Source organism: Ceratotherium simum, chromosome 22 (genome assembly GCF_057802395.1).
Source record: "Ceratotherium simum simum isolate JZ-2026a chromosome 22, ASM5780239v1, whole genome shotgun sequence".
Taxonomy (NCBI): domain Eukaryota; kingdom Metazoa; phylum Chordata; class Mammalia; order Perissodactyla; family Rhinocerotidae; genus Ceratotherium; species Ceratotherium simum.
In genome coordinates this window covers 49,720,224-49,732,804 of record NC_141921.1, presented here as the reverse complement: position 1 = coordinate 49,732,804, position 12,581 = coordinate 49,720,224, and the positions used below count along the sequence as shown (strand labels likewise).

Below are 12,581 nucleotides of genomic sequence, written 5' to 3'. Positions count from 1 at the left end.
GCCCCTCTACAGAGACACTGGTAAGAGCAGACCGGTTCTGTGGGTTTTAACGTGGTTTTTCACTTTCTATGGAGAAACACAACTCTGACCTGCATGTCAACTTTTTTTGATGTGATAAAAACAAATACTCGTAAACATTTTACTAAGTGACTTTTTAATTCCAACTTTATTAAAGACAGTGTCCCCTTTCTCGCGTAGTCTTTATGTAAAGCATCCAGCTCGCTGCACATAAGCCAACCCAGCCCGGAGAAGTGTTGGCTCTCTGGAGGGCGAGCCATTTTTGCCAACAGCAACAGAACAGACATCAAACATGACCACTGGTGTCCCTGGGGCACACATGCTGCAATATGAACCAGTCTCTTTCCTCCCCAGTCTTCAGGCGGGCCAGGTTCCACCCTGAGCAGTTTCCCATCATCTTGGGGTTTTAGACATTGAACAAGTTTACTATCTGGCTTTTGTTTGAGGAAGATTAGCCCTGAGCTGATGCCCGTTGCCAGTCCTCTTTCTGCTGAGGAAGACTGGCCTTGGACTGACATCCGTCCCCATCTTCCTCTACTTTATGTGGGACACTGCCACAGCGTGGCTTAATAAGTGGTGTGTTGGTCCGCACCCGGGATTTGAACCTGCAAACACTGGGCAGCTGAAGCAGAGTGCACGTGCTTAACTACTACACCATGCCAACCCTGTCTGGCTTTTCTTTTGCCGATTTTCGCACATTTGAAGTTGAGCTCCTCTTGTTTTTAAGAGGCCATTCCTATTATATACCTGACCCTGTACCTTAAACTTCATATTAACGATGTTCCAAATCAGTACTTTCATTACCACGTTGCAGCATTTGAAGTACTCAAACTCTAGGCATTTTTTTAATTTTTCAGTTTTCCTAGTAAATGCTCAGGCCTAATGTTTGTCGGGAAATAGTGTGCGCTTGGTCAGAGCCTAGGTGAGGATTTCGGGAGCCGTGGAGGCGCTCCCTCGGGGCCCCTCCGTCTGGAGGTCTACTCCAGTCCGGCCTGTGGTCACAGTGGCCTGTCTGGCAGCTGACCTTTAGTAACCGAGGAGTGTGGGGCCACCTCTGTGCTGAACACCTGTGTCCACTAAGTCACACTCAAAAGCAGTCTGTGTGTGACACTTGCAGCAGGGGAACACAACATCCTGCCAGAAGGCCTGGCAAGGGCGTCTTTACAGCACCCTTCAGGAAACCTGATGTTCAGTTCACCCTGAAGGTGTTCTTAATGTACTAACGCTTCTATGGAATTCATTTAAGGACGCCTACAGCAAGGTCCTGTCTCGGGCACAAGTTAAATAGTTATAAAATCCTGAAAATAACAAAAAGGTGGCAGGAAGTAGGCTGGACATAGCAGTGACCTGGTATAAGCAGCTGTCTCGCCCCCTGGCCTCTGGGAGATTGCTGAGCCTGACAGAGGCGAGTGTGTATGGCCTAGGCATTAAGAGAACTTGTCACTCAGACTGGCTCTGCCCCACCAACCCTAAGCAGGAGGTGGCCTTTTGGTTTTTGTGTAAGGCCAAGATGCAGATTTCCATTTTTCTAAAATGGGAAACAAACTTGACATGTGCTAAAAGGTACGTGCTAAATATTTTAGGTGGACATACAGCTCCTTGGTTTCTTCCTACTCCTGTGAGCTGATGTGCCCGTGTCACTCAGCAGCCTGGGTCTAGTGACCACGGCGAGGTTTGCGGGTCACTGGGGCCAGCACACCGTCGAAAGCAAATTGCTCCGTTCCCGGCTCTCCCTTGACACTTGCCGGTTCAGGCCAGACCCCACCACACGCCTGATGTGGAATCATTTTTTCATTGTCTAAGTGAATACAGTTTGTCCTGGCCTATTTATGAAGGTAGTTCTCACCTGTATGGTTTGGGAAATGTAGGGAACCTAAAACCTTGTCCAAAGAGTGAAGTTCCTGAAGAAGTGACTAAACTGTGCCACAGTGGGGGTGTGTGGGGCTCTCAGCTGAGCCTCCGCCCCTGGCTGAGTCTCGCCATCAGCGTCCCCAGGCTCGGGGTAACGGAGCTGGGTGGAACCCGTACCCAAACCCGGCCCTGAAGGCCCTGGACCAGCTGTTTTGCAGCCAGGTCCAGCTTCTGTCCTGAGCTGCTGGCATACTATCTTATGTGACAAAAAATAGAAATTTGAGAATTTTGTGATTTCTGTGCAAGTAAAGTTCATCTTGAGACTAACTTAAGTTTTTTTCCTGACATTAAGACAGCCTCCTGGGTTCCTCCATCGGGTCAGCGGAAGTGCCGCAGGTAGATGAGCTTCTGGGGAGGGAACTTCTCCCTGCAGAGAGGACACTCCGTCTGTGGGGGGAGGAGCAAGGTCACACGGCTGTGACTAGCACAGCCCCCGCCACAGGCCCTGGGGTCTCCTGCAAGACCATTTTGGGCCCCCTCCCACTGGCATCTACAGTAACTCAGGGTGGGTGTAGTGTCTCTATTAACTTCAACTTAAGACAGAGAAAAAAAAAGTCAGCCCTGTTTTCAGAAGTTGCAAACCTGAAGGGAAGGCCTTAGCCCTGAGGCGTTGTGCAGTGGAGCAGGGAACAGTGACCGAGCCAAGGAGATGGCCAGTCTGTCCGTGCCGTGACTCAGGGCCAACTGTGAGGGCTCTCCCCCAGGAAGGTTGGCGCTCGCCTGCCAGGCATCCTCACCTGGGCCAGCCACTCAAGGCAGGCAGCACCTGTGCTCCTGGGGGAATCCCACAAAACGGGGACCGGGGAACCCAAAGAGGAGGCTGCCCTGATCCACGGTGACCCACAGACACACAGTGGCTTTCACAGGTGCTGGTTCTAAATCAGGTCCAGCTGGGCTGTGAGGCCGCAGCCACTGTGAGCCCACCCCATGGGCTCTGAGGAAAGCCCCTTGGCCAACGCGTGGAGGTGGACGTCCTCAGGTGAGAAACAGGACAGAGCTTTAGAAATGTGAGGAAACAAGATGAGCATCACATCCCTTGTTTACCTGCCTCACCTGTGTGCCCCACCCCCCTCCCAGAAAAGCTGGATTCAGGCTGAGCTCACTGGGGAGGCGTGTGTGCGCCCAGGAAGCGGATGCTTCCTTGGAGTCAGCGCGGAGGCAAGAGGTGGCCCACAGTCCCCTGCTCCGGTCACCTGGCTTGGCAGATCCCAGCACCATGAGGTCTGAAAAGGCTGGGGCCGGCGGCCCCCAAGTGGGCAGTCATGGCAAGCGCCAGCCCCACTGGAGAGGAGGATCTGGCCTGGGCTCGAGGATTGGGCCCTTTGTGTGCGGACAAGCCAAGGCTTCTAAGGCGCTGGGGGCAGACTCGCCCACCACAGCTTTTCAGGAATGGACCCTAACAGGCACCAGCTGCCACTCCAGCGTGCTTCCAGCAAAGCCTCGACACACACAATCACCACACCCTGACTCCAAACGTGGCCCCATGTCCAGCTTACCTGGGAGCTCTTAAAGAGACGCCTGCCCACCCCTCCACCCCAGACGAGAGGAGGTTTGAGAGGCAGACTGCTTGGTTCTGCTGCTGCCACCAGGGCTGCAGCCCTGCTGGGGACCCTCACTCCCCTAGACCCCAGCTGCTGGCCCTGGAGGTGCCCACCTTGGTGTCGCACCACTGGGTGATGCACTCCCAGCAAAAGAGGTGGCCACAGGGTGTGGCTGTCGAATGCCTGCGTTCCTCCAGGCACAGGGTACACACCGAGTTTCTGGAAACTGCCCTCTCTTCCACGTGGCTCCTGGGGGAGGGAAGCAAACAGAATCGAGCCTCAAAGTCTTTGTGACCCCTGCCCTGAGCCCCAGCAGCAATGCTGAGCACAGGGATGCTCGGCCCCCAGCCCCCACAGGTGGGGGGCACACTTGAGCTGAGAGCCCCCCACAAACCCGTGCCCTTGCTGAGGCCCCCGTGCACCTGCGGTGAGACAGGCTGCGATGCAGCTTCCACTCCCTGCGGGCGCGCTGCCTCTGCTGGAAGCCGTACAGCTGCAGTCCCACGGACAGTGCCAGGTGCAGCAAGGAGACGAGCCCCAGCAGCCTGTAGCTTGTGCGGACCCTCGGGTCCTCTGCAGGCGGGCGGCGGACGCAGAGCTGTCAAGGATCCCAATGGGACAGTCATGTGATCAGCTAGCACCAAGCACTGCGCTGCTTGGGGGCCAGACCTTCCCTGGCACTGGAGTACCCCGTCGAATGCGGCCAAACCCTGCCTTCCCGGCACAAGGTGGGGATAGAGTGACCACAGGCCTCCTGGCTGGATGAGGGGGGCAGGAGAACCTGGTAGGATCTGAGCACTGGGCAGGCAGGCAGGGGGCACCTGGACAGCTCAGGACTTTGCTCCCAGTAGGAGCCAAGAGTGAGCCAGGAAGATGGCCTCGGAGCTCCAAGCCTGCAGGTCACTGTGGCTGCAGGTGAGGATTCAGGGTTCGTGGGGACATCCAGAGACCCACAGCCCAGAGAGAAAAGGAACCGGCAAAGAAGCCTGAGAAGGAGTGCCCAGCGGGCGGGAGGAGAAGCCTGACAAGCAGACGCTGCGAACCAGCTTCCCTGTTGTAGGAACACGAGCTCCCCACTCTCAGAAAGGCACCTGAATACCCCGTGACACTATGCTACCCGGTGACCCCGTGTTCCAGATCTCCTGCAGCTGGCCGCGTCCTTGAAGAGAAAGTCGGTTGCCATCCACTTCCTTCCCTCGGCTGGAAATGGAGACAGCCAGGTCAACCAGACTAGCCAGGGCCCTGGGTACCCAAGTAGAGAAGAGCCTTGGATGCCCTAGGAGAGGGAAGAGCCCTGTCTGGGGCGAGCCCATGTGGTTCCAGACCCCTTTGTTATGGCAGCTCAGCAAACAGCTAACAGACCTAGTGGCAATGAGCTGTCAGCTCTCGTGGGAGTGAGCGTGTGAAGAACCGATGGGCCTGAGAGGAGGAGGTGGTGCAGGTGCCCAGGATAGCGCTGCCAAGGGAGGTGGAGGAAGGGGGTGGGATGGGCCTTTCTCAAAGGGAGCATGATGCTGAGAGTGACACAGGAAAGAGCCTGGAGACCCTCTAGCGGGCAGAGGGCCTGAGCTGAGGCTTACTGGGTGAATCTGGAAGCCAGGGCATCAGCTGAGAATCAGGATGGGAGAAGGTACGAATGGCCGTCTAGTGGGCAGGTGGGGATGCTGGCAGCAACAGGGCCCATGTGCTCACTGTGGGGTCACCATCAGGAAGACATCCCCACACCTGACCCTCCAGCAAGGCAGCCTGGAAGGTGCAGGTACAGGACCCAGGAACCTGGAGCCACAGGCCTGTGCTCAGAGGAAGGAGCAGGGTGCTGGGCCTGGCACCCAGGTGGCCCAAACGTGCTGACTGCAGGAAGGCAGACTCACCCTGCCTCAGGGTTTGCAAAAACTGGACTTCCTTGGGTCTTTTAGCAAAATGTGACCCAAGAAAACCCACGTGTTTTTTGTTTTTGTGAGAAAGATCAGTCCTGAGCTAACATCCATGCCGACCCTCCTCTTTTTGCTGAGGAAGACTGGCCCTGGGCTAACATCCATGCCCATCTTCCTCTACTTTATATGGGATGCCGTCACAGCACAGCTTGACAAGAACCTGGGCCGCCAGCAGCGGAGCGCGCACACTTAACCGCTCCGCCACAGGGCTGGCCCCCCTCATTCTTTTTTTATCACACATACTATTCCACGTGTGGCTATGCCATTCCAGCTAGATGGAAACTTTGGTTGTTTGCACTCTTGCAATGACCGATAATGCTACAACAAAAACTCTGCACTCACTTTCTTCTGTATATATGCAGGTGTATCTGTAACATAAGTATCTAAAAGCGGAACTGCTAGGTCAAAGGGAAAATGCCAGTGTGGTTTTTTTTTTTTTTTTGTGAGGACGGTCAGCCCTGAACTAACATCTGCCAGTCCTTCTCTTTTTGCTGAGGAAGACTGACCCTAGGCTAACACCTGTGCCCATCTTCCTCCACTTTATGTGGGACGCCGCCACAGCATGGCCTGACAAGCGGTGCGTCGGTGCGCGCCCGGGATCTGAACCCCGGCCGCCAGTAGCGGAGCGCATGCACTTAACCACTAAGCCACGGGCCGGCCCAAAACCCACGTTTTTTAGTCAAGGATTTTGGCTCTGGCCTTGTGACTGTGACAGTGAGGAGCCAACTACACACAGGTAAGGCAGAAGTGAGCAAGTCTGGGCGGCACCTGCTACTTACATAGGTGACTCCCGTGACCCTCTTGGCCAGGTGGTAGAAGGTGCCGTGGATATAGAACCAGGCGACGTGGAACCGCTGGAGGCAGCTGAGGCCCTGCCTGAGCACCAACGTGGCCCGCAGGAGTGCCTTCTGCTGCTGCTCCGTCAGGGTGGCTGCATGCTGGCGCACCCAGTGCCTTGCCCCCGACCGGCTGCGCACGCCAGGTGCCAGGCTGCCCTGTGAGGGCCAGGTGCCAGTGCTGTCAGCCTGCAGCTCGTGCTCCAGGTGGAGCAGGGCCTTGTCCAGCAGGTAGGGCAGGACAGTGTGCAGTGCGACCAGCACACCACGGCGCAGCATCGAGGGCACGCGGCTGTGGGACGGGTCCACCTGGACGACACCGACGTACTCCTCCCCGAGGGTCTGGTAGCCTGGGACGGGGTGGGGGGGAGCGCCCATGTGAGAGGCTGAGGTGGAGACCCACCAGCAACATCCTTCTCTCCACACCAGATCTTGCTCTCTACTGGGTCCCTGCCTTTCCTCTAAAGGATGACTCTCCGCCAGGGCCTCACTGCCCATGTCCTGTGACAGGGCTCAGTGCTGGGACCCCTCTCAGGTGACTCGATTCAGCTACGGAAAAACGGTCCCAATGGCACCCTGGGCAAGGTCTGGGACGAAGGTCACTAGGGACAGAAAAACGATGAAAGGGGAACACAGACGTGACAGGTGAACCTCAGAGCTTTCAGAGGCCCAGGGTGGGGCTCAGGGCTTGGCCTCCCCTCTAAGAGACGGTCTTGGGGTCCCCTCCTTCCCTGAGTCTGCATCCAGGCCAGCTCCAGGGACACTGGGAAGCACCCGCAGGAGCTTCTCACTCTGCTGGCAGCCCCCTCCTGTCCTCTGGGCTTGGCTGTGTTGTGGGCACCTCAGTCCCAAGGTCCTGCTGGGGGTGCTACCTGCAAGTGTGGTGAGGCCAAAGTAGGCTACATCCGACAGCAGCTCAATCTCTTTCCTCCACTCCAGCCACTTCTTTGCACCTGAGGGGAGAAACAGCATTATTACTGTGGGGGTGGAGGCAGTGGGGTGGTAAGGATTAGGGACAATCCTCCCCTCTTCTTCCCACTGCAAAAGTCCAGCCCAGCCTCCACGAGGCTGAGACTGTTCTGAACCAGACTCTTCTCTCCCCTGGCCTCCAGAGCTGTCCACTCTGCTTCATCTGCACCTGACCCCGCCTGGGCCACCTCCCCCTCCAGGACCCAGAAGGGACCCAAACACAGACAGGGTAGTATAGTGACTAAGAGCACAAGCCAAGACCACTGTCCAGCATCAAATTCCAGCTCCCCACCTTGCTGGTTGTGACCTCAGGCGAGTTTCGAGATCTCTCTGCAATCCCAATTCCCTGTCTGTAAGAAGGGGAGTAACAACAGGTCCTACGATGTAGGAACGTTTTCAGGATTAAGTGGGTTACCGTCTGTAAAGCACCGAGAACAGTGCCTGGCACAGAGTAATTCAAAACGTCTGTAAAATAAGCTCATAAACCACTTGTCGTGACCACCTCTCTCCACACCCGGACCTCGCTCCCACCCCCACCCGGGGCGCAAAGCCCCACGGCTCCTTCCTCCCGCTGAGCCGGGCCGGGCCCGCCGCGGGGGAGCGGAGCCGGGCGGGTCTGCGGCCTCGTGCCCCACCTCGCGGCGCGGCGCCCGGGGCCACGGCGCTAGCCCCTCCCGGCCGCGCGGCCGCCCTCGCGGCTGACCCGCGGGCGGGCCGGGGCGCCCGCTCGCGCCACCCCGCGCCGCCCACCCGCCCCCGCCCGCGCTCACCCGCCAGGCCGTGCAGCGCGGCGCCCGCCGCGGCCCGCAGCCCGCCGCGGTAGTAGTCGTCCTTCTGCGCCGCGCGGACCACCGCCGGGACGCTGGCGGCCGCGGCGGCCATGGCCACCGGGACCCGGACGGCCACGCCCGCGTGGGCTGTGCTTGATGACGGAGCCCGGGCTCGGCGTGCGGCGCAGACTTTGTGCGTCACAGCGCGCGGGCGGGGCCGGGCCGGGCCGGGGCGGGGCCCGAGCCTCGTGGGGGCGGGCGGAGGCCCAGGGTGCCCTCGCCTCCGTCGGCGCCCTGCGCTTCGCGGTCCGGCCTTCCCGCGGCCAGCGAGCCGCTGCGCGAGCTCAGTCCCTCGGTAGCTGTGGTCTCACGCCGCCGGCCCACCCTGCGGACGCGGAGACTGAGGTCAGAGGTCCGGCTGTCCGGCAGCATCACGCTGTACCGGGGAGCCTAGACCTCAGCAGGCCGCCGGCCGGTGGTGGTCTCCCCGCTGCGCTCTTCCAAGCTGCGAGGACCCTCGGGAGCCCCCGGCTTGCTTTGACCATTCCCTGGGCGCCCATGGGTGTTGGGGTCAGAGTGCTGAACTACGCGAGACCCCGGCCCTGCAGCCCCAAGGACTTTCTGCCTCCTCAGTCCTGCTCGAAAGTGCCATCGCCGGCCTGGGTGTTGACACCCTGCCTGGGTGCCGGGGTGTGTGTGTGTGTGTAAACGTGGACCTGGCCTCTGGGCCCGCAAGGGAAACGGCCCAGAGTGTGGGAGGGCAGTGGGCCGGGAGGGGCGGTAGAGGAGGAGAAGGACATGGTGGGTTTCTGGATCTGAAAGCTGATTTGGCTGCTTCGTGGTCATGGGGACAAACCCTCAGGTACGCTGACCTCGAGGAGGCCGTGGGGCCGGACAGGCTGCAGCTCTTGGCCTCGCCTCTGCTGCCATCTCTGGGGCTCAGCTGTGGGAACATCCTCAGGCTGGCACAGCCCAGCCACACCAGGCCAGGCGATGGCCAGGCTGTGGATACTGGCTCAGAGCTCGTCGGGGGCCACAGCTGCAGGCAGGCCCCTCTTGGAGGGAAGGGGCACGACCTGGTGGTCCCACAGTCTCTACTGCTATTATAGCCCCTGTGCCCCTTTGGAGCCATACGCCTGCCCCATGCATGTTTCCTGGACGCAGAGGCCACCCACAACTTCGGTTTGCAGCCCAGGGTGGATGGACCCTTTGGCAGAGCTGGGCAGAAGGCATGGCCCATGCAGAGACGCTGAAAACTTCACAAGTTTCTGGCCGACTCATCTAACCGTCTGAAATGTATAGCTCATTCCTGGCCCCGAAGACGCTCTGGCCTGTGGGTTTGCCCCGACAGACTCAGCATCCATGGACGCCAAGTCGGATTTGAGGGAGGTTTTGTTCCCTCCCTCGGGGTCACCGGCTGGCTGCTTCCGTCAGCCCGAGGCGCGGGGCCTGCCCTGGGCACAGTCTCTCACTCGCTGGCCCTGCTCACTCTGCTGGCCCCCGCACGGAGCTGCACCTGCCCACGCCTGAGCAGGGCAAGGCCAGAAACGACGTGACTGTGTGTTGTTCTCAGGGAGGTGGGCCCTGGGGTCCACCCGGGGCCAAATGGCCTCAGCTTCCCCACCCAGGCCATGGGGCTGGTTGTTCCAGGTTGTCCCAGGCCCCAGGGCCCTTTCTAAGATGACACTAGTTTGGGGTCAGACCATAGAGCGTCCAGCAGGTGGCGCCACCAGCCCATCTGTTCTACCAGGTTAGCGGTAGAATCTTAGGGGATTAGGGAGTGAGTTCACACCAAATTGCGAACCTGGATCAGAACCAAAGATGAGCAGAGTGACCGCTCGCCGGGCCACAGTGTAAAGACAGGGACACGGCCGAGAGGAGGGGTGTGACTGACGCTGGGTTTCAGAGGGAAGTCCTTGCCTGTCAATCAGTCATCTCTCTGTGTCCCCGGGCCATCAAGCGGCCTGGAGCCCTGTGTGCTGCCGTTGTCTCGGTTCCGGGATTCTGGGGTGGGCGGGCGGAGATGAGGCCTCTGGTCAGAGGAGGGGCATCTGCCCTTGTCGCCCCTCACCTCCCTTCCCCTGTGCCTCTGTGTCTTCTGACGAACTCTGGCTCCTCTGGCAGGAGGTGAAGAGCCATGTGGACTTCAGGGAAAGTGGCCACCCATGCTGAGCGGAGGTGGCTGATTGGGGTCCAGCCCCAGGGTGGGGCCCTGACATCCACCTGCTGGGCCTGCAGCAAGGAATCGTCCCATTTTTAAACGGTTGAAGCTGAGCCGTTTCAATGGTGATGAGGAACACTTCTGGGCTGGCCTCTGAGTTCACCCGCTGTGACCTCACCTGGCCCTTCGTCGTCCACAGGGAGCTTTCACCCGTATTCCGTCTCCACCCCTGGGCCTCTGTTTTCTGGTCTGTGGAATGGGAATGCTGATATAATTAGCTGATATTTATTAAGAACCTGCTGTGCCAGCACACACATCACCTGGGTCTTGTGAAAACGCAGGAGTGGGTGGGTGGCTCTGGGGCAGGGTGGAATTCTGCATTTCTGACGAGCTCCGGGCCGTGCCTCTGCTGGTGCAGACCGCCCTTTGAGCGGAGCCCGGCTCTCAACACTCGCCCACTGCGTTTGTTCACTTCCTCACAACAACCCCGTTGTTGGATCGTCCTGTCTGACATCCCTCCTCCTCCGGGACGCTTGCTCTGGCCCCTCGTTGAACCCGGTTCCAGCAAGAGGCCCTGCTGCCTTGAAGCCGGTTCCAGCAAGAGGCCCTGCTGCCCGCTCTCCTGGTTCCCGTCTCGTCACCCACCCTCCAGTCAGCTCCACCCGGCAGCCTAGTGGGCAAGCCAGGGGTCAGCTGGCCAGTTGTCTGTGTCCCTCTGCTGGGAGGCCGGCTTCCCCCGACACGGCCTTCCTGCCTGGGTGGCTGCTGGCTCGAGTGCACTTGGGAAGATGGTGTCGGAGAAGGAGAGAGGGACAAGCAAGTGGGGTCAGCTTGCCAGCGCCTGATTCTAACTGAGGTGGTTTCACTGTGTGACCCCTCCCCCCGAATCTCCAGGGCTCAGGGTCCTCCCAGGCCGACTGGACACTGGGTAGGGTGTCCCCCTGCCTTGGGGGAGGGGGTGGGATGCTCCCAGGCAGAGCCTTCCCTGGACCCCCTGCCCATCCTACAAGAAGGAGTAGGGTGCTTCTCATTGTCCAGGGATGGCAGAGGGGCCAGTGAGGCTGAGATGCCAGCCTGGGGATGAGGGGCTGGGGGACGCAGGAGACTGAGGGATGCGGGGGGCTAGGAAGGCTGTGTCCTGACGCCACGCTCCTGGGTGCCAGGCCTGGGGCTCTGACTGGGCAGGTGCCCAGAGGTATGGTGCAGGGTGGGCGCTGCTGCCCTTTGTGGGGGAGGCTCCTGTTCAGGGTGGGGTGGGGCGCGCCATGCAGCCACCATTCTGGCCCCAGGCGTGGGCCGGAGTGGCCCGTTTCTCCCTTTCCCTGCAGCCCCCGGGCACAGGGCAAAGGGGCAGGACTGTTGGGGTGCGGCGCTCACTCGGAACAAACCCACAGAACAGGTTCTTCCGCCCGCGGCGACCGGGAGGCCCGGAGCACACCTCACTCCACTCGGCGCCTGGCGGCTGGCGGCGGACCCAGGCCCTGGAGGTAGGGGTGGGCGCGGGGTGGGCGCGGGGTGGGGCAGCCCGGGGAGGGAAGATGAACCCTGGGCGCAGGTGGGCGGTGGCCCCAGATGGTGCCCCCAGAACCGAGCTGGGGCTGCGCAGTGTTTGGGCCTGCCAGCCCCGCGGGCAGAGGCTCCCTGAGTGGAGCGGTGGGAAGGGCCCTGGCGGCAGCTCCTACAGCCGAGCCTGTCGGGGGGCTTGTTCGGTGGGGTCATGCCAAGGGGCTGGAGTGCAGAGCCTGGGCCTGGGGCTCGGGCTGGTCTGGGAAGTGATGTCGGGCGATTCCAGGGCACAGGCGGGTGGCCGGGGGTTCTGCCTGTGGCCAGGGCCAGTGTGTCGCTGTGCTGGCTGGGGACAGGAAGGCAGATTCCTGGCAGAACGGTGCATCTGACCGGAGCAGAGCCAGCTCTGGTACACTGTCAGGGCCTCAAGGGAGCCTGGGGGCTAAGGAGGGAAGCACCGTCCGTGTGGCAGAGCCAAGAAATCAAAGCTCAGAGAGGCTGTGTCTGGTCCAAAGCAGGCACAGGGTGAATCCCAGGTCTGTCTGGTTCCACTTCTGTACCCTAATGGCTTTGTCCACTGCTGGGGGTAGGGGAGGGGTCCCCATGTGTGTGCAGCCATCAACGTGGGCTGAGCTGGTTGGTAACTAAGGGCTGGACACTAAGGGCCTAAGGAAGAGGCAATCCAGGAGGGCTTCCTGGAGGAGGAGGCTTTGCACTGGCAGAAGGAGAGGGAGGGCGCCATCCAGACAAGAGGCTAGGGTGATGGGCCATCCTTCCAGCTTCCCATGGGGCTGGAGGGAGGGCGGGCAAATCCAGGACCCTGTAGGGTGGGGGGCCCCAGAAGAGTGAGGACCTGTGGGCGCCGGGCAAGGCCAGGGATGGCCTGAGAGGGAGGCCTGAGCAGAGCCACCTGCTGAGCAGGGGCGTCGAGAGTG

At 60.2% G+C, this 12,581-nt stretch overlaps 1 protein-coding gene across 2 annotated transcripts; it reads right to left on the bottom strand.

Moving 5' to 3' along the window:
- Positions 1-137: 137 nt before the first annotated feature.
- Positions 138-8,108, bottom strand: PEX10 (peroxisomal biogenesis factor 10). Of its 2 annotated transcripts, XM_087446975.1 has the most exons (6): positions 7,980-8,108; positions 7,113-7,193; positions 6,184-6,590; positions 3,893-4,068; positions 3,584-3,719; positions 138-2,316 (listed from the first exon to the last, which is right to left on the bottom strand). In XM_087446975.1, exons 1-6 carry the CDS (start codon positions 8,089-8,091, stop codon positions 2,248-2,250), a joined length of 981 nt encoding a protein of 326 aa, XP_087303101.1. In that variant the 5' UTR covers positions 8,092-8,108; the 3' UTR covers positions 138-2,247. The 2 variants fall into 2 exon arrangements, with proteins under 2 accessions (XP_087303101.1, XP_087303102.1); XM_087446976.1 differs by lacking the exon at positions 3,893-4,068.
- Positions 8,109-12,581: the final 4,473 nt, after the last annotated feature.